General features: G+C 34.2%; 2 protein-coding genes and 1 non-coding gene across 3 annotated transcripts; 1 reads left to right on the top strand and 2 right to left on the bottom strand.

Annotated features, from left to right (window-relative positions):
* Positions 1–1694: 1694 nt before the first annotated feature.
* On the top strand, positions 1695–10375 carry LOC125865739 (protein root UVB sensitive 6). The gene is made up of 13 exons (XM_049545973.1): positions 1695–2195; positions 3285–3383; positions 3488–3601; positions 4645–4716; positions 4896–5006; positions 5101–5220; positions 7601–7702; positions 7819–7891; positions 8240–8323; positions 8415–8479; positions 8606–8707; positions 8783–8965; positions 9821–10375. Exons 1-13 carry the CDS (start codon positions 1842–1844, stop codon positions 9884–9886), a joined length of 1545 nt encoding a protein of 514 aa, XP_049401930.1. The 5' UTR covers positions 1695–1841; the 3' UTR covers positions 9887–10375.
* A 2254-nt stretch (positions 10376–12629) lies between these two features.
* On the bottom strand, positions 12630–12825 carry LOC125866450 (U2 spliceosomal RNA). The gene has a single exon (XR_007446508.1). It is a non-coding gene; the product is annotated as a U2 spliceosomal RNA (small nuclear RNA).
* A 486-nt stretch (positions 12826–13311) lies between these two features.
* LOC125865750 (secretory carrier-associated membrane protein 2-like) lies at positions 13312–17397 on the bottom strand. Its single transcript, XM_049545983.1, has 12 exons — positions 17123–17397; positions 15993–16046; positions 15808–15870; positions 15497–15530; positions 15258–15380; positions 14906–14968; positions 14631–14721; positions 14499–14544; positions 14283–14350; positions 14089–14137; positions 13878–13943; positions 13312–13398 (listed from the first exon to the last, which is right to left on the bottom strand). Exons 1-12 carry the CDS (start codon positions 17174–17176, stop codon positions 13312–13314), a joined length of 798 nt encoding a protein of 265 aa, XP_049401940.1. The 5' UTR covers positions 17177–17397.
* Between the last annotated feature and the right edge of the window lie 978 nt (positions 17398–18375).

Raw genomic sequence — 18375 nt, 5'->3', positions numbered from 1 at the left:
TCAAATTTAACTCAACTCGTGTGCCGCCGCTAATATTCAACCAAACTCAGGAGCAAGGGCAGCGCAACCCTAAAGCCACTAAAGCAGTGGCTTTAGGCCCCAAAAAATAAGGGCCTCCAAAGAACCAAAAAACCCCAAATTAAGTTATGAAAATGTATCGAAGATGCACAAAAAAGAACCAAATTTCAATAAGAGGCAAGATTAAACAAAATAGCGAAGTAGAATATAAAGAAATTATGTATTTATTGTTACTTCTCTCTAGTTCATTTTTAGTTGTTATGTATACTATAAATACTTGTTTTAGAATAGTTATAAAAAAAGGAACGGAGGCATTATTAATTAAAAAAATTAATAGTTTATTGTTAATCTCTTACTAATTATTATGCACATATTTTTTGAAATTTTATTATTGATGTAATTATAATTAAAAATCATACACAATTAAATTTATAGTTACTTTTTATTTCTTAATTTCTCTAATTCATTTCAATTTGAATTAATCATGCTTTAATATTGGCTTTGTAAGATTGTCAACCATCACTATAATATTGGTTTTTGTATTGAAAAATATTATGAAATATTATATAAGGAAAAAAAATGATACCCTAATTGACATATTCAGTGAAGTGAAGCCTTAATTTTATTTTTAAACACTTTTAGAATAATTTTGATAGTTTATATAATAATTGATTCTATTGAAAAAGTTTTCAAAACTATAATCAATAAAAGAGATTTAAATATTTGTGTTGTTATATAACATATATTAATTTATATATGCTTATTATTTTCTTACAAAGCATTACAAGAAATATTATACGGTCAATTGAATTTTTTTTATTAAATTATAATTAATTATAATTTTTCTTAAAAGTTATGAGAATAAAATATATATAAAATATTAAATAGATATATCTCTTTTTCTAAATTTTGGCTTTACGGAGTATGTTTTTGTGTGACATTACAAATGTAGAATTAACAAATTCTTTGAGATTATTTTCAATGTCAGACATATGGTGAAAATATGTATTGCCCTTCTTTATGCGCTTACACAATAACATGTGTAACAAGATGTATTGCCCTTCTTTTATGTGCTTACACAATAACAGGAATTACAAGATGTTCATCCATTATGCTTGTTGTATTAACCTAGATTTCAATTTTTATAATCATGTTTTCGATATATATTTTATAATCGCAATTAAACAAATTGTAGATATAAATCTCTAATTAAGTCCAAATTATACTATTTTTTAAAGTTCCTCATTTAAAAAACTTTAAAATATTTGTATATATAAATAATAAAGTAAAAAAAAAATAGATGAGAAAAACGAAATGAATTTACGTTTTTTTTTTTGTTTCTCACTCGATATCCGAAGCCCACATTGAAACCCTGACTAAATTCGAATCGCGCACTGCAGGGTCCATTCAGGAGTAACGCTCCTAACATGATTTTTTTCATACCCAAGAATCGAACCAAGACTCCTAATTAAGGCTCAAACAATTTCACCACTGCAACAGAGCCAATATTTGTAGAATGAATTTATGTTGGACGGAGCAAGTTAGGTTCAAATTGACTAAACCCAATCTACACCAGTCCTACTCCGTCCTATTGTCATCCCGGCTCGATAGAGGTCCCACCTTCTTTATCCCAAAAAAATGCTGAGTAATGCAAACGACGTACGCCTCTTAAAATAAACTTTCTCATCCCTCGTGTGTTCCACATGTCCCACCACTTTTTCCTCTTAATCTCCGTTTTCGACATTACCAAAGCTCCAATTTTTCCTTCATAAAACTTCTCATCTTCCTCTTTCAGATTCTCTTCCATAACCAAAAATATCACAATGAAGCTTAAACCTCCTCCAACTTCTTCTTCTTCTTCTCAGACGCTAACAGCAACGGCGGCATCATCTCATGATGCTAAATTACTTGTTCGTGAAACCCTCCGTATTAGTGCTGATCTTGCTTCTGCTCCTTCTGTGCCGTCGGTTGGTTCATTACCGAAAAATGCTAGTTTTGGAGTTGTAGATCGGCAATTTGTTGATTCAAGCTTGAGATTGCTTTGTTGTGAAGAGATCGATGGTCGTAGATGGAAGTATTTTGCTGATGAGAGTGTCGGTTCTGAACAATTGAAGTTGAAGAAGAAGAAGAATGCGATTCGTGCTGTTAGTTTGCACTCTCCACAAGCTCCTGCTGAGGTTTGTTTGTTAGTTTGTTTTGCTTCCTCTACTATAATGATGTGATTGATTTGTTTAGTATATGTATTAGAATTGGAGATTTAAATTAGCAATTCTTAAAAAACTAATACTAGTTGTATAAACAATGTTTTCACTTTGACATAGAGTTTAAGAAAGTATGACTTTTGAATTCTGTGACTCTTAAACTAAAAGACGTGTAGGATGTAGGAAAATATAATTTAATCTTGTGGTTTTAAACATGTAACGTTGAGAGTTGAAATACAAGAGTTGCAAGGAAATGGAAAGAGACATTCTTTTTTGAAACGGATTAAAAAGTGAACAATTTGAGATGGAGGGAGTAGTTGCATAAACAATATTACCTCATTTTAAAAAATGATGGTGGTGTCTGAGACAGCTTGCGGGACCTTGACTTATCAATCAGAGAGCCTGTTTTTGTATGACAATCCGCAATAACAGGTGCCTGGTGTACCTATTCACCAACATAGAAGCAGCTCTATCTCATCATGGCTCCCTAAATCTTTTCAGAAGTAAAAAGGAAAATGAGACTTTGTTTAAGATTCTTAAATGAGGAAGATTACAGTATCGTGGCTTTCACATCAATGACCAAGAACTATATTATGCGACTAGTAGTTTCAAATTTCTGGTGAAGAATATATACTCTTTATCTATAATAATTCAAATAGTCCGAGAAATATGTTGAAAAGAATTTTCAGTTGATCTTAAGGAATCAAGTGGAGAACTAGCGAGTGAGCTAAAAATCAAATTGCTATAGCAGAAATTTTCTAAATTGTTTCATGAGCACCTTGTTAATAAAGTGTAGGATACTGAAATTCCAACATTAGGCATATTTTCAGCAAAGTGGAAGGGTTTTCTCTGGTGTGAATCATCAGAACACTGTCTCTTGTTTTATAATTCCTGTAAGCTACTAAAGTATGTCTCTATGAGGAGTGCCTAGTAGTATGTTGTAAGATGGCCGTTTGAGTAGGACATTGTGTGTGAGAGTAAGACATTGCGCATGAATCTTAATAGACAAGGATTCTCTATTCGAAATGTATTTTTCTTAATGTTCCTATTGTACACGTGGTGCAGGAGTTCATGGCATTCATAAGATCCTATGTGGTTCCAGAAGGTTTTCCTGACAGCGTTACACCTTCTTATGTACCATACATGACATGGAGGGCACTAAAGGTACACACCTACAAAATAAATGCTCTGTCTTGATTGCTCTTTTGGTTAATATTTCATAACATGTTGTGGTTATTCACCAACTACCTCTTGATTTCCACTTGTAGCACTTCTTTGGTGGTGCAATGGGAGTTTTCACGACGCAAACACTCTTAAATTCAGTAGGAGTCTCCAAACATAGAACTACCCCTGGTGCTGTAGCCATTAACTGGATTCTCAAGGTACAGCATGCTCTCTCTTGACATTTTACCTAGAGATGGGACTTGATATAAGAATGTGGAAAATATTATGCAAAAAGTTGGAATAAGTTTTGTGAGTTAGGTTGTTAGTTTGGCATTTGAGTCTGCATATCAGATACATGTTATTTGAAGCTATTTATATGCTAACAAAGTCCAATATTTTCCCAAAGATCCTAATAACACATATTATTTTTGTTACAAACTTAAAATGAACAAATGTGTTCCTTCTTGAGCTTGAACTTTTAGATGAGGTGGTTCACACAATTTGATGTTACATGAGCTGGCAAAGGTTTTGGGTTAGAGTCTTTATCATTACCCATCTACAAAAATATTGTCACGTGCTTGGCCCAAAACAATAGGCCTACACATGCCGGAGTGTGTTGCATACTTGGATAAATAAATGTGTCCCTTCTCTATCTGTTTAAACTTTACTTTTAGATGAGGCGGTTCACACAATTCAATAGTTTTCTTTCAATTTCTCCCAGCAGCGACTAATCCTTTTTACGGTCTTATAATTCCATAAATTTTTCCAATATCTATAGATTAGGTTGTTCTTGCTGCCATTGGTCACCATATGAGATGAAACATTATCCAAGAATCCCTGTCACCCAAAAAGCAGATGCTTTCTTTAATTTTTTCTGACTGAGAAGCAGGAGCTCCCGTTCAATCATGTGGAATTATTTTCCAGGAAAGCTTCATAACCTGAATCAAATCCATCTTGAAAATTGTGATGAGACAACGGACTAGGAAAAAAACTTAGTTTTAATACTTTCTGGCTTGAGTGTCTCTGTGTGTGTTTATGTCGGGGGTCTTCATGTATCTAAAGAAGTCAAGAATGCTCAAGATCTAAGTTTAAGACTGTTCTGTTGCTTCTGATTCTCTCAGCGTTGAATAAACCCAAATCAGATATGCACACATTTTTTTTACTGTTACATGTTTATGATATTCCATGAGCTCAAAATGGATTTAAGAAACAGCTCCTTTCATGTTCCAAGAATTCAAACTGGAGTATATGCAATTTTCAGGATGGTGCTGGTCGGGTGGGGAAGATGCTTTATGCACGGCAGGGAAAGAAATTTGATTATGATCTAAAACAGGTATTCACCATTGTTTCCTCTCTAAATTTTCTTTTGGTTTGTTTTGTGTTTTTCTGTTGTTCATATTTTGTTTTCTTGGTTTGGGCTATGGGATGGGTAAGGGTTGATCTTTAACTTGTAATTTTGTTAAAATAGTTCATTTTTCCTTATTATTCTTGTTTCAACATGTTTCCCTTCAGCTAAGGTTCGCGGGTGATCTTCTGATGGAGTTGGGAGCTGGTGTTGAACTGGTAACTGCTGTCGTGCCGCAGTTTTTTCTTCCTTTAGCCTGTGCTGCGAATGTCGCAAAGGTTTGCCACTGTCCTCTTTTCCATATTCTTTCCTGTTGCATGGACATATATATAGTTAGCTAATCCCTCAAGGCTTATTTTGAATTGCTTGCAGAATGTAGGTGCTGTCACTTCTACTTCAACTCGTACTCCTATATATAAGGCCTTTGCTAAAGGGGAAAATATTGGGGATGTAACAGCTAAAGGGGAATGCGTTGGAAATCTAGCTGATTTAGTAAGCTTTTCTAATCTCTCTTTCCTTCTTTTTCTCTTTTTCTGGTGCTGAAGATATTGATTTGATCTTAACATAAAAAGGGTAGCCCTAAGCACAAAGCATCCCGAAGTTCACATTGCATCAAATCCAATGTTTAACAAGTATATTGAATTGGCAATATGAGTATTCTGATTTCAATTGCATGGCCTCTTGAGACCACTTCTCAAAACAAATTTTATCCTGGTCCGGCCACAGTTGTGTAATATACTATATGTTGCATTAATGATTCAAGTTCATTGCCACAAGAAGTAGCAGTTCTATTATTTCCTTCTTTTGAAAGGGAAACGTGGCAGAAGAGGTAGTCACTGTATTTTATGGCCATTGTTGCTGTTTTTAAAGTGATGGGGTCGTATACCTACTCATTTTCTCACTAACTTTTCACTCAATTTTTCCCGTCCAAGGGCTTTGGTGGAAGGCAAACTGAAACAAAGGGCCAGTAAAGTTTGACATAGTAGGGAAGCTGCAAATTGACTTTGTGATCTACTGTTATGTTGTATCTTCATATTGTTTCAAAGAATTTCACTGAAATTGTTCACTTGCTTATTGGTGAAAGTGACACTTGTGAGAAAGACGGGAAGGAAGAGAAACACTGCCTGATTAAATCCTCAAGCTATTGGAGTTTAAATTATTACAATCCTAGAAAGGAAAGAAATCAATACGTAATTACAATATCATTACAACAGAGTAAATTAAGCTATTTAGTATATCAATGATATTTAATATTCATACTAATCCTATCACTTTTCCTTAAGCTGGTGCATATATTTCATATGCCTCAAGCTTGCTACATATATAACTTGTTCAGGGACTGATGAATGAATTGGTAAATATATCTGCAAGCTGATCATTCGACCGTTAGAACTTTGTGACAGTGTCTCTTGAGGGTATCTTTTCTTTGACAAAATCACAATCAATTTTTATGTGTTTGTTCCTCTCATGAAACATTGGATTTGATGCAATGTGAAGTTTGGCCTCATTATTACACATAATGGTTGCAAACATGTGGATTGGGTTAAATTTGGGCGGATTAGAAAAGGGTTGAATAGGAAATGGGTCATAACATAATCCACCCATATTTACGCAGCTAAAAATGGGTTGGGTTCGAGTCAAACCAATATTCAATTCAAGAATTGCGGAAATAAAGAAATCATTGAACCAGGTAGTTTCGGAGATGTTAAGTGTGGTGAAGGTCTTTACTATGATTTACTATTTGTTGGGCTACTGTACCTTTTTTTTACACTAATTATCGGGCAACTGTACTTCCATTCCACCTTATCGTTGGTAATTGAAGTATTTGGTTAAAGGACACGAATCAACATAGTGAAACATGTTACAAGTGTGATGTGTATAGCTTTGTACAATAATATGGTACTCCCTCCGTTTGAAAAAGAATGACCTCCTTTTCTTTTTAGTATGTTTAAAAAATAATGACCTCTTTCCTTTTTTGGTAACATTTTAATTTCAGCTTTCCACGTGACATGTTTAAAGCCACAAGATTGAAGGGCAATTTAGTACATTTGACATAACTTTAATTTAGGACTACAAGATTCAAAAGTCTTCTTTATTTTCTATAACTTCGTGCCAAGTCAAACCAGGTCACTCTTTGTGAAACGGAGGGAGTAATATTTACAGTAATAAAATATCAGTGTTTTACTGTTATCTTTTTTGTTATTATAGAGGTATTTCAAGCTGAATTTTGGTGACTTATGCTATTGTAATTAGATTATACTTGGGCATTGCAAAATGGCTAAATTCCTAGATAGCCCCTTAAACTTGGGCATGATTTGTAAGTTAGAAACTCAAACTTAGCTCATGACTAGATAGACACCTCAACTCGTCTTATATGTGTCTTTTAAACATACCAATACTACATGGCATATTGTGTGTTGTGTTGTAATAGTAGACTTCTTTCTCAATCAATTTTTTCAATATAAATTTCAGCGTCTGGGCCTTGATTTTTCACAATTCAGAAGCTAAAATATTATTCACATTGAAACACCAATTTTACCATCTTTCCATCTCAAAGGGTCTATTGTTCATAAGGTGCACTCCTCTCCAAACATATCAGTTTATGGTAATGAGAATATGTAAGATTTCTCTATGATAAAAATCAAAATAAAAGAATATACAAGAGTGAAGCAAGAATTATGAGAAACAAAAGAATAACAAAAACATGTTTGACAATCCGCAAAATGTTTCCTTTTTTTCTTTCAGGGGAATTGAAGGGCTTACTTTCAACTTGAATAAGAGTTCAAATTTATCTGTTTAGTTGTTTCTATTATGCATCTTATTACTAATGTGTTTGAGCTGGAATAACTTATGTGAATTGTTTCTTATGAAGCTCGGGACAGGATTAAGTATCTTGATTTCCAAAAGGAATCCATCCTTGGTCAAGACATTTGCCTTCCTCTCATTTGGATATGTCTTCAGCTCTTACCGAGAGGTTAAATAGTGTGCATTAATTTATAGTTCTGCACCTTCTTAACAAACTCTTTTGATTCCTTTCCTTTTTCTTTTTCCCATTTGACTGAAGTGTCTTATTGCTTTTGTATGTCTTAGGTGAAATCTGTTGTGCTGCATACCCTGAACCGTGCAAGATTCACAGTAGCAGTAGAATCTTTCCTAAGGACAGGTTGGGAGCAGTCTTCTCTCCCTCCATAACTCCTCTTTTTCTGTTATGATTGAGCCTCCTTTCATACCATGATTTTGTTTGCTGTTAACTGACTGTCATCACAACTGGATGGTTCATCGTACAAATTTGTGGTGAAAATAGGACATTCCAACATTTTATTAACTCAAATCTAGCGAAATTATGTGTTGCCTCTTTTACCTTTTCTTCTCCATTTTGATTTCCCGTGGAGTTATCCAAAAATGTGAAAAACTTACTACGAGTGAAGCAAAGCAGGAAAGGGAAGATAAATTAACAGCCATATATCTTTTTCCTCCGAGTTGATGTCTTATTGTGCTACTTGCTCTTCAGGGAGAGTTCCAACACTGCAGGACGGAAATTCAAGGGAAGACATATTTAATTTTCCATGGAGACAGCACAGGCCTATTGTTCTTGGTAATTACAAGGAGAATACACTGTTTCCTGTGTCACCTAATCATAAATTCATCAGATGTATTCATTGTAGATTTAAACTAAATGGTTGCAGGACCTAGATTTAAAGAAGCTTTCCAAGATCCAAACTCATATCTTGCTGTCAAGCCCATCTTTGAGGTATGTTTCTGGGAAGGATGAATGTCAAGGCACACTTTCATCTCTTGCTTGTTATGTGGCAAAATATTTCTTCTACCATTTTCTTATATTCATGCTCATGAATTGCATGTCAATCTTGATCAACAGAAGGAGCAGTATATAGTGACATACAATCCTTCCAAAGAAAACATATATGTGCTGCTCAAAGATCAAGCCAAGTCTGATGATGTACTGAAAGCAGCATTTCATGTAAGACATCTGACTTACCCATGTGATGAATGTGGAACTCTTAATTTACCATACCTAATTAACTTTAAAATACAGGGCCATGTGCTTCTGCACATCATTCGTTCATCCACCAACAAACAGTCTTCCTCCAGGAAACAACATGAAGATGAACTTTCAGCATCCTTGCTATCAACTGCTGATCTTCAAGCTCATGTTGCAGAATCTTATAAAATGGTCTCTGCTTTATATATGCCTTTCAAGAGCAAAGCTAAAGAACAGGTGAAGCGAAATTCGCCACTTCATTAGACTATTTCGATATATCCTTTTTAGTTTCTAACTTTTAAACAAAATTGAAACATAGAGATGAATTGTTACTTCTAATTGCAGCTGAACATATAATTACACTTGAAAAAAAACATAGAAAGCTGAGGAAGTATCAGGAAGGGCTAAGGTGAAATAAACCAGAATATTTGAGTTTTCAATCTCATTCCTTTAGTTCCTGTTCCTCCTCCTCTCCTCAGTAAGAAAGGAAAACGGAGTTGGGAAATAAGAGCTGGAATATAGGGTGTGTTTTGCACGGAGGAAAATGTTTTCCAATTTTACTATGTTTGGTTGGTCAAGATGTTTAGGAGAACATTTTCTCTAGGAAAACAAGTTCAAAATAAAAAATTTGAAAAATGACTTCACTACTTGGAAGTACGGAAAATTAGTTCAATAAGTGGCACTCTGTGATGATTGTCTCCTTCCCAACTCCAAACCCTTTCTCACATCCGTCGGACCCTATATCCCTTCCCCAAATCCTCCACCCCACACACCTCACCTCCACCCCCATAGTCATTGTCTAAATTATATATAAATTCTCTTGGGACAATATTTTTTATGTTTTACCTAACACTAGAAAATAAGTAACAAATCCTAATTGCCACTAGTGGTGAACGTGATTTTAACACCATGGACACACAATTATACATGTAACGAATCCTAATTGCAAAATATTGATGGAATTAGCACAGTGGGAATGACGATAGTGAATTCGTTGTTTGTCTGCTCTGCCAGTTTGATTATGGCATACTTGCAAGAGCCTATTCCTTTTATTTTAGTTATGCAGGTTATTGATCATTTTACATCTTGCAGGGTTGGGTGATGTCGGAATCACTACTTAATCCTGGCCGAGCTCGGCTTTGTGAAATGGCCACATAAGATACATAACTGTTGGAGTTGGTTCCAGAGGAGCTAAAAAAGAATTGTTTGTTGACACAATTATTTTGCATGGCGCCACTGATGGGCATTGCAAGACGTTTGTGCATCTAGTGAAATTTGCTACGCGGTAGCAAATGAGGTCAGAGATTTGAAGTAACTACCAGATGTTTATCCTGATGTTCTGTGAGACGCAATTTGCTACATGTTCTTTGTACTTTTTAGTACGATGGTTTACCTGTACATCAGCAGCTAGCTATTAGCATAAGCAAGAAAGTGCATTCCGCGAAAGAGATTTCAGTATATTTGTTTATTCCGCCATAGTCTTTTCTTCTTTCTTGCATATATATTTTCAGTTGAATACATACAAGGTTGTTTTTTTATAGGGGGAGGCAGGTTCGCCTGCCGTTGAGATACGCTTCTACCCCTGTTTTTCTTCTTTCTTTCCTGTTTTTCATACTTCTTTTAGCTAATAATATAATGTAATATCTCCATCTGGTGTTCCTTTTTTCCTTCTCTACCTTGTTGCTTTTCAATCATGGAAGAACAAGCAAACATGAGGGAAATGCTACTTTTTATTATTGGTAGGGATAAGGCACCAGTACCCTAGACTATGACCGAAATTCTAGAGACACTTTAACTAAACTAAGGGCCTGTTTGGCCATGCGATATGGTATCATGATACGGAATCATGATATGATATCATGATATGGAATCATGAAATGAAATTGAAGTTTTGTTTGGACATGTGATATGAAATTTTTGTGTTGTATATTTTCTCATAAACATAAAAATCTCATAAGTTGTAAAACTATTAAAATAGCCCCAATTGTTTATTCAATCTTATCAAATAAACAAAAAATTATAAAATCGCATAATAAATTATTACAAAGTTATTTGTTCTCCACTTAAGTAATTGTTTCATCTAACTTTAATTTTAAAAAAAAAATTGAACATAAATTGTAGTGTACTAGTCTTTAATATAATCTTCCCACATAATACGGATAATTTTCTCACGTTGAACTTGCATTTCTCGATCATGTGATCGAGAAGACGAACCAACATTGTTACTTTGAGCCATTTGTTGGTCAATATCACCCGCAACTATATTTTCATGCTCATAGACCATAAATATTTCATCACTTTAACAATCGGTTGGTGTGAGTTAAAGTGTCTATATGTTGGTGAGAATAATAAATTTTATGTCGGTGAGAATAATAAATTTTAAAAAGTAATGATGTGATTATAAATTTTATTTACATATGAAATAAATGGTTAGTAGATATAAATGTGGGGTTGTTTTAACAAACTATAAACTTGTGGATCAATTTTTGTATTAAAAATATCTCAAATCATGATAATATCATGATTTTTGGAGAATATGGAATCACATCTCATGATATGGAATTAGCGTAAAATCGCATGCCCAAACGTTGATTCCATCTCACGATACCATATTGTGATATGGTATCATATGGCCAGACGCCTACTAAGATTCTATTACCCTCCAATTATTATTTTTTTTTTTTGTAAATTTGTAAACCTTTTTGCTACAGTAATTTTGTTTTTCCATCATTTAACTTGTGTGATTGCTAATATTGCCGGTCCCAAACTCAAATAAAGGAAAGGAGGATGTTTGTCGAGTGTCCATCGCAAAAAGCCTTGATATCATTTAACTCTTGTGAGTGCTAATATTGTCAGTCCCAAACCCAAATAAAGGATGATGTTTCACAAGTGATATTTCACATTGGTTGTGTTCTCACGCCCAACAAACCTCATTTCCAACCCATCCTCATAGCCCTCATCTCCACCACCTCACACCCTACCTCTCATAAGATTAGTCTAAGACTATATACAAATACTTTAAGGATAATATTTTTTGCTTAGATGTCAAACACAAGAAAATAAATAAGTTCACTTATTTTTCAGAAAAACATTCTTCATACCGAACACACCCTACACATGCTGAATTTTCATAAGTATAAAAGACACCTTTATCTTTAGCTCCAAATACCTACTGGTTTTCCTGTTTTAATATCGTGATTCTTTGTTGTTTTTACTCTTAATTTTTACACTAAAAGAACTTGTTGCATTCTTGGAGACATTTACACCAAATAATATGGGGAATCTGTAAGGTAGTTTCATAGGCCAAATAAAAAATATTGGAAAAACTACATAAATGAGTCATAAAACTCTCAAAATAATTGCATGTTCATACTCCAATTCAAGAAATATCCATTCTTTCAAAAAATATTACAGCCCATACATAATTGGGTTATAAAACTCTCAAAATAATTACATGTTCATACTCCAATTCAATATAATTCAAGAAATATTCATTCTTTCAAAAAATATTACAGCCCATCCCCCCCCCCCCCCGCCCCCCAATTCATTAAAGCTAATAATTTTCGCTCTGATATTGAATCAGGTATCATATACTGTATTGGTATCACTAAATAATTTCACTTAACTGATACTAAAGGTATCATTAATGTTTCTTGTTCAGAAATTACTCATTAGTCAATGATACTATAAGAATATATATATTATATATAAAGTAAAATTATTAACCTCAATGATACCAATACATTATATGATACTCATTTAGTATTAGTTAAACAAAATTAATTAAGGGGTATATATAGTATAATTATTTAGTTCATGTATATAAAAGGATATATGTTTGTGATTATTTTGCTTTTATAAGATATTTGCTTAATTCACACAAATATTTTAACTTGAATTGGTGGGGTGCGCCAGGCCTGGGCTATAGTGCAAAACCTAGGCGACTCATGAAGGCCCAAGTAGCAAGCTACTTTGATGGACCTCCCCCCTTAAAAAATTGAGTTAATATCATGTGAGTCAATGACCCACATATCAGATATTAAACTGATAAGAACAGATACTACACTTGATCTTAGCCAAAAGGCCGAGAAAGGTATGCTTTACTCTATCCACAAACCTCGTCTTTTATACTGCCTCTCAACTCTCTACTTCTCATTTTCTACTGATGTGGGACGACAAACACTTAATATAATATCACCTTGAGTAATTTTTTTCATTTCGAGGTATAGATGTGAGTTCAGTTCTCATTGTTGATTGACACCAAACACGCACATTGTAGAAACTAAAAATCGAACAATTTCATAACTCTCTATATTCATACAACTTTGTTCCTATAGAATGCAAAAAAACTCCCTGAGAAGGGGAAAATGTACCAATTAACATTAGTTATGTGAAAAATAGTTTTGAGATTTTAAGAATTAACACAACACTAGTATAGCCAAAGGCCATTACACCACTATGTATGTACTTGAGAAGTCACATTAACAACAAAAAAATAAGCTCATCTAAAAGGCTAAGGTGTGAGAAGAAACAATGAAAGAATACACTTGACAAAAGTTCAAAACTCCACGAATTTCTCGCTCTCACATGGCTGCGTTAATCGTTGATCTTGCAGCCTCTTTCTTCATCTCCGCGGCTTTTCCACTCCCTCGGAAATATGAGAACACTTGCTGCATATTGTAGATCAGGAAAGGTGTTAGGTAAGAGCAGAGACGGTTTTGATGCTACACGTTCAACTAAATCCAGTATGCGAATAAGAATAACCACTTTAACATGAAAAATAACTTTTTGGAGGAGCTAGAAGTAAACACACGAAGAAGTCAAAGGAGGTTCAATATCTACTATATATACAAGAATAATTTTTTTTTTAACTATGTATAAACTGTGTAATTTTCCGTTGATCCGAGTGTGTACACATGACACAACCAATTTGAAGTGTCTATTTGTTCACAAGGATAGTTAAGGTATCTATCTAAATGATTGGTATCAACTTTAAGTGTCTATCTATGTATGGATTTAGCCAACATGAAACTACAACGTGTTCACTACTAAGAACTTTACGGGATGAACCTATCAAGTTTAAATCCTGGATCGACCTGTTGGTAAGAGCAATACTAGAAGAAATGACAAAGGGGCAAATAAACTAAACCTGAATAACCCATATGCTGATCACTGATTCAAGAGCAAAGAGTCCAGCACCAATGAAGAATATTATCTGCAAGTAAAATCAAGGTTTAAATTAGTACAATATGGCTATAGTTTCTTGATTTTCGCGATCTGACATTCATCTGAACACGCGCAAAGTTCAGAAGACGATTGATCATATGAATTAACAGTATGAAAATCCGACATAGCCTTACCCCAACTATCGAATTCCAGCCGATAAGATTAATTGCATTTATGAAACCACTGTTGAACCATAGAATGTAAAAAGGAGTTAGTCGAAAAGATCAAAAGAGAAAAGGGCAAGTTGACTCAGACACCACGATTATAGAAAAAAGACGAGAAAAACATCCAAACTAGTCTCGTTTCACACACAAGAAACTCAACCTACGTCATGGATTGCTGCCTGAAGACGAATGGAGGTGCTGCTGTGGCTAAGACACAGAATACAATGTGAATCTGCAATACATATTGAATTAAAAAGAGGCATATAATACATAAACAAACACTCAAACTTGACATCAACCGACAAGTAAGCACTCTAACTTCAATAAGCACCTCTCAAGTGCAAACAAAGAAATGAAAAAGACGAAGAATGTGTGTTCACCGCATAACAAAAGAAAAACCACCCAAAATTCAGCACGCTATCAGTCCTGCAAACAGAATAGATATGAGAAAATAGTCATCGACAGGTAGAAGAACATTACAAAATTATAAGAAAACAATAACAATATAATACCTCATCGCACGATAAAGAGGACGATACCACAAAAAGTAGGCTGATGGAATACCTAAGAAGTAGACAAGAGAGAAAAACCAAGCGCCAACATCTATAATGATACAAAAAGGTTAAGTTAGATAGTTGATTTATACTGAAGGATTAGAGTTGATTTCTCTGATGCTCACTCAACTAATAGTTATTACTATCTCAGAAAGTCGTCTTCAGTTGAGTGACCGTTTGAGAAATCAACTCTGAAGGATCAAAAAGATTGTAAGATTTAGTTTAACAGCAACCTCCTCCTTTGATCCAAACACAAGTGGTTGCCATTACGTTCCATACCATACAACCCGCCAAACCTGCAATTCACAAAGTTTGAAGTTAAAGATACTTGTCTGATTCAACAATCGAAGAAGCACCAAAGCTCGTCCGAAAATCATTCTAACTAAACAATTTCCTAAGACTATAGACACTCTTGAATCAAATATCCTTTTAACATGATACCAGAGCAGACAAAGGTTATGAGTTTGAGTCTCACCAACCACGTTTTATCAAAAGTAATTTCACATGCTTGATTCAATGAAAAAGAAGAATCTAGTCAACATGTGAAGGGGCGTGTTGAGAATATTACTGACTAAATCAACGTACCCAACAATGTAGTGAATGCAACATACTGCATCTTTTGTAGATGGATTGGAATTTCATTCGCAATATCATGATGAATGATTGGGAGGAATGGTGGCCAATTACGATGCTCTATAACAACACCAGCTGTTGAAAGAAGAAGGGGAGATCAGAAATAAAGAACAAATTTTTCGTCAAATAAAACTTTGATTATTAGCTCAAGAGCGCGCAAAAACATATTAATGTACAGAGAAAAAATATACCTCCTGCTAAAGCTTCTTCTCTCCTTCTCACATCCTATAAGAAACAAAAAAAACAGAGAATTACTAGTGTATAAAACTCGGTGACAAATGTTTCCGATGGATGGTCCTTCGTAAACTTTTCTTTTTTTGTGACGGATCAATATGTCCATCACAAATTTGCAACTGAATGTTGTCCAGACTCTCCAAAAATGTTGTTACACCAGTGTCGGATTCTCCAAACATGCACTACTTTTAGAGAATCCGACACACACATGTTGTCATTTTAGAAGAGTCCGAGCAACATAGCCATATAAAGTGCTATGCAAGCCTACCTGTTCTCTTCTTTTCAGATCAGCCTCTTTAGCTTGTAGTTCCTTCTCTTTCTTCTTCAAATCCTGAATAGTTACACGAGTTAAAAAAGGATCATTAAACTGTATTCTCGCAATGAACACACGATTGTTGTGTTCATTCGTAAGTTAAATATACAGAGTTCAAATTGTCAACTAACTAGTCTCACCTTTGCACTATCAAGAGGAATATCGACTGTTGAACCACGAGCTGAACTCCCATTCTGAACATTTTAGTAAGTAAAATAATGCATAAGCAAGGTGTATATATATATATAATCATAAGAAGCTAGTTCAATGAAATTAAAGAAGCTCCTAATAAATGGCAACCCGATCCACAAAGCATCCCGTGTTTACACAGGGTCCGAGGAAGGACACACCTCAAGGGAGTATAATATAGGCTAGCTACTATGACACAAGCATTAATTACTTATACCATGGCTCGAACTAGTGACCTAGATGTCATGTCCCGCCACTTCACTGTTCAAATTCGGCACTGGAATAGGGGCTGCACGGAACTTTACTATTACTGCAAAGCTGCTCTTCACCTAAAAACGACTTTATGGTTTCATATCAAATTTTGTCATCCTTTGCTTAATCTCTTCCTCTGGGCAGTTACAAGGCCAGGATCCATTGATATAGTTCAAATTGGACATACACATTTTCAAAGAAAAATTCTTTTCAGGTTTACGAGCTGTGTTAGGTAACCATTCCAGGACACTAACCAATCCAATGTCATGCTGTATAAGGTTCATTAAAGAGGGAAACACTTCCTACCAAGATTTTTTTCATTCCAGGGCTCGAACCCAATAGATTTTCAAACAAAAATAAATCAAAAAAAAAAACAATATTCTAACTCCATGGCATTTTAATCATTTCTAACAACACAAAAAGGCAACTAAAAATAAAATAAAAACCACAACACCAACATGAACAACACTTTCCTCTAAACTAGAAATAAAAACCACAACAATGTATCAAATTACTCAAAAGCGGGGTCTGGAGATGGTAGAGTGTACATACACCTTACCACTACCTCGAGGAGGTAGACAGGTTGTTTTCAAAAGAACCTCAGCTCGAGTAACGAACATCATAGTAACAATACAAACGTAAAGAGGACATAGAAAATAATAAGGAAAACATAACATACAAAAAAGGGGGCAACAACCATATATAACGAACTAATGTGATAACTGAAACACAATAAATAAACGAGGAATAACAAAGGCAACTACGAGACAAATGCAACTACTATTGGAAAACAGATACAATGCACCAATCTATCGTGCTAGAGACGTACCGCAAACGGATTCACGTTAGCTTCTTCTGCAAAAGGATTATCATTATAGGCCATTTTTTTTTTTCAATAATCAAAAAACTCTAAGCTCCCAAAAGCAAACCCAAAAAATGCAACAGAAATATACAAATATATGCAAAAAAATAATAATCTGTAGCACTAATTGGGAATGTAGAAAATGTGCATTGATCACACAATGCACAATTATTATTGAATTAAATTAAGAGTCATTAGTGAATAGTTGTTTTCTTTGTAATTTTCTGTTATGTATTTTTTGTTTATCATTCATTTGGTCATTTTTTTGCCTGTTTTTTAGCAGAATAAATTGGGGGAATTTATGTATGAGAAAAAATGTATGAAGGTATTTGCGGGTGTTCACAGGAAAAAATCTGGAGGGATTTATACAAGTTTGAAGATTTTGGACCTTAATGGTAAGTTTGATTAGTTGTGGTGTGTGAGACTCACTAAATACTAAGGTCTTCCTTTTTTTATATATATATATATATATATATATGAGATTATATTGTATTTAAGTCGAGAGGGTCTTTCATAAATAACATCTCTACTTCTATGATACTACACCAAAAATGATCTTTAGCAGCAATTAATTATTGACAATAGGTTAATTGCACTAAAAACGTATTTTAGTTGCAATTAGCACTTTTTGTCAATGTCTCTAAAACCTTTAGCCACATTGGATCAATTAACTAATGCCGATAAAGGCTTTAGCCTTTTTTGTTATTGTGTATATTTATTGCCGTTAAAAGATGTTTTGTTGTGTGAGATAGTGATAAGGTTTGTGTACACTCTATGCTCACTACACCAAAATTGATCTTTAGCGGCAATTAATTAATGACAAAAACTTAACTATCACTAAATATGTATTTTTAGCGGTAATTAACACTCTTTGTAAATGTCCCTAAAACCTACATCGGCATTAGATCAAATGAGAATTAACTAATGTCAATAAAGGTTTTAGCTCTCTCTTTGTTAATGTGTATATTTATTGACAGTAAAAGTTGTTTTTACTATAGTGCATCCCCAGACACCCCTTAGTAGAACTTCACACGGTATGTTGTTGTTTTCTCACCTCCAATCATGTGGTTGTTGGTTCGAGTCACCAATAGAGCAAAAAAGGTAGGAGCTCTTGAGGAGGAACAGAAGAAAAAATGTCTTAGTTTAATTGGACACGAAATTTAATTAAAAAATCTAGTAACCCTATCTTAAATATGTGTATAATGTACTAAAATGTTCTT

The sequence above is a fragment of the Solanum stenotomum genome, chromosome 5 (genome assembly GCF_019186545.1).
Source record: "Solanum stenotomum isolate F172 chromosome 5, ASM1918654v1, whole genome shotgun sequence".
Lineage (NCBI taxonomy): Eukaryota > Viridiplantae > Streptophyta > Magnoliopsida > Solanales > Solanaceae > Solanum > Solanum stenotomum.
The sequence above is the reverse complement of the archived record's forward strand: the minus strand, read 5'-3'. Positions and strand labels throughout refer to the sequence as shown.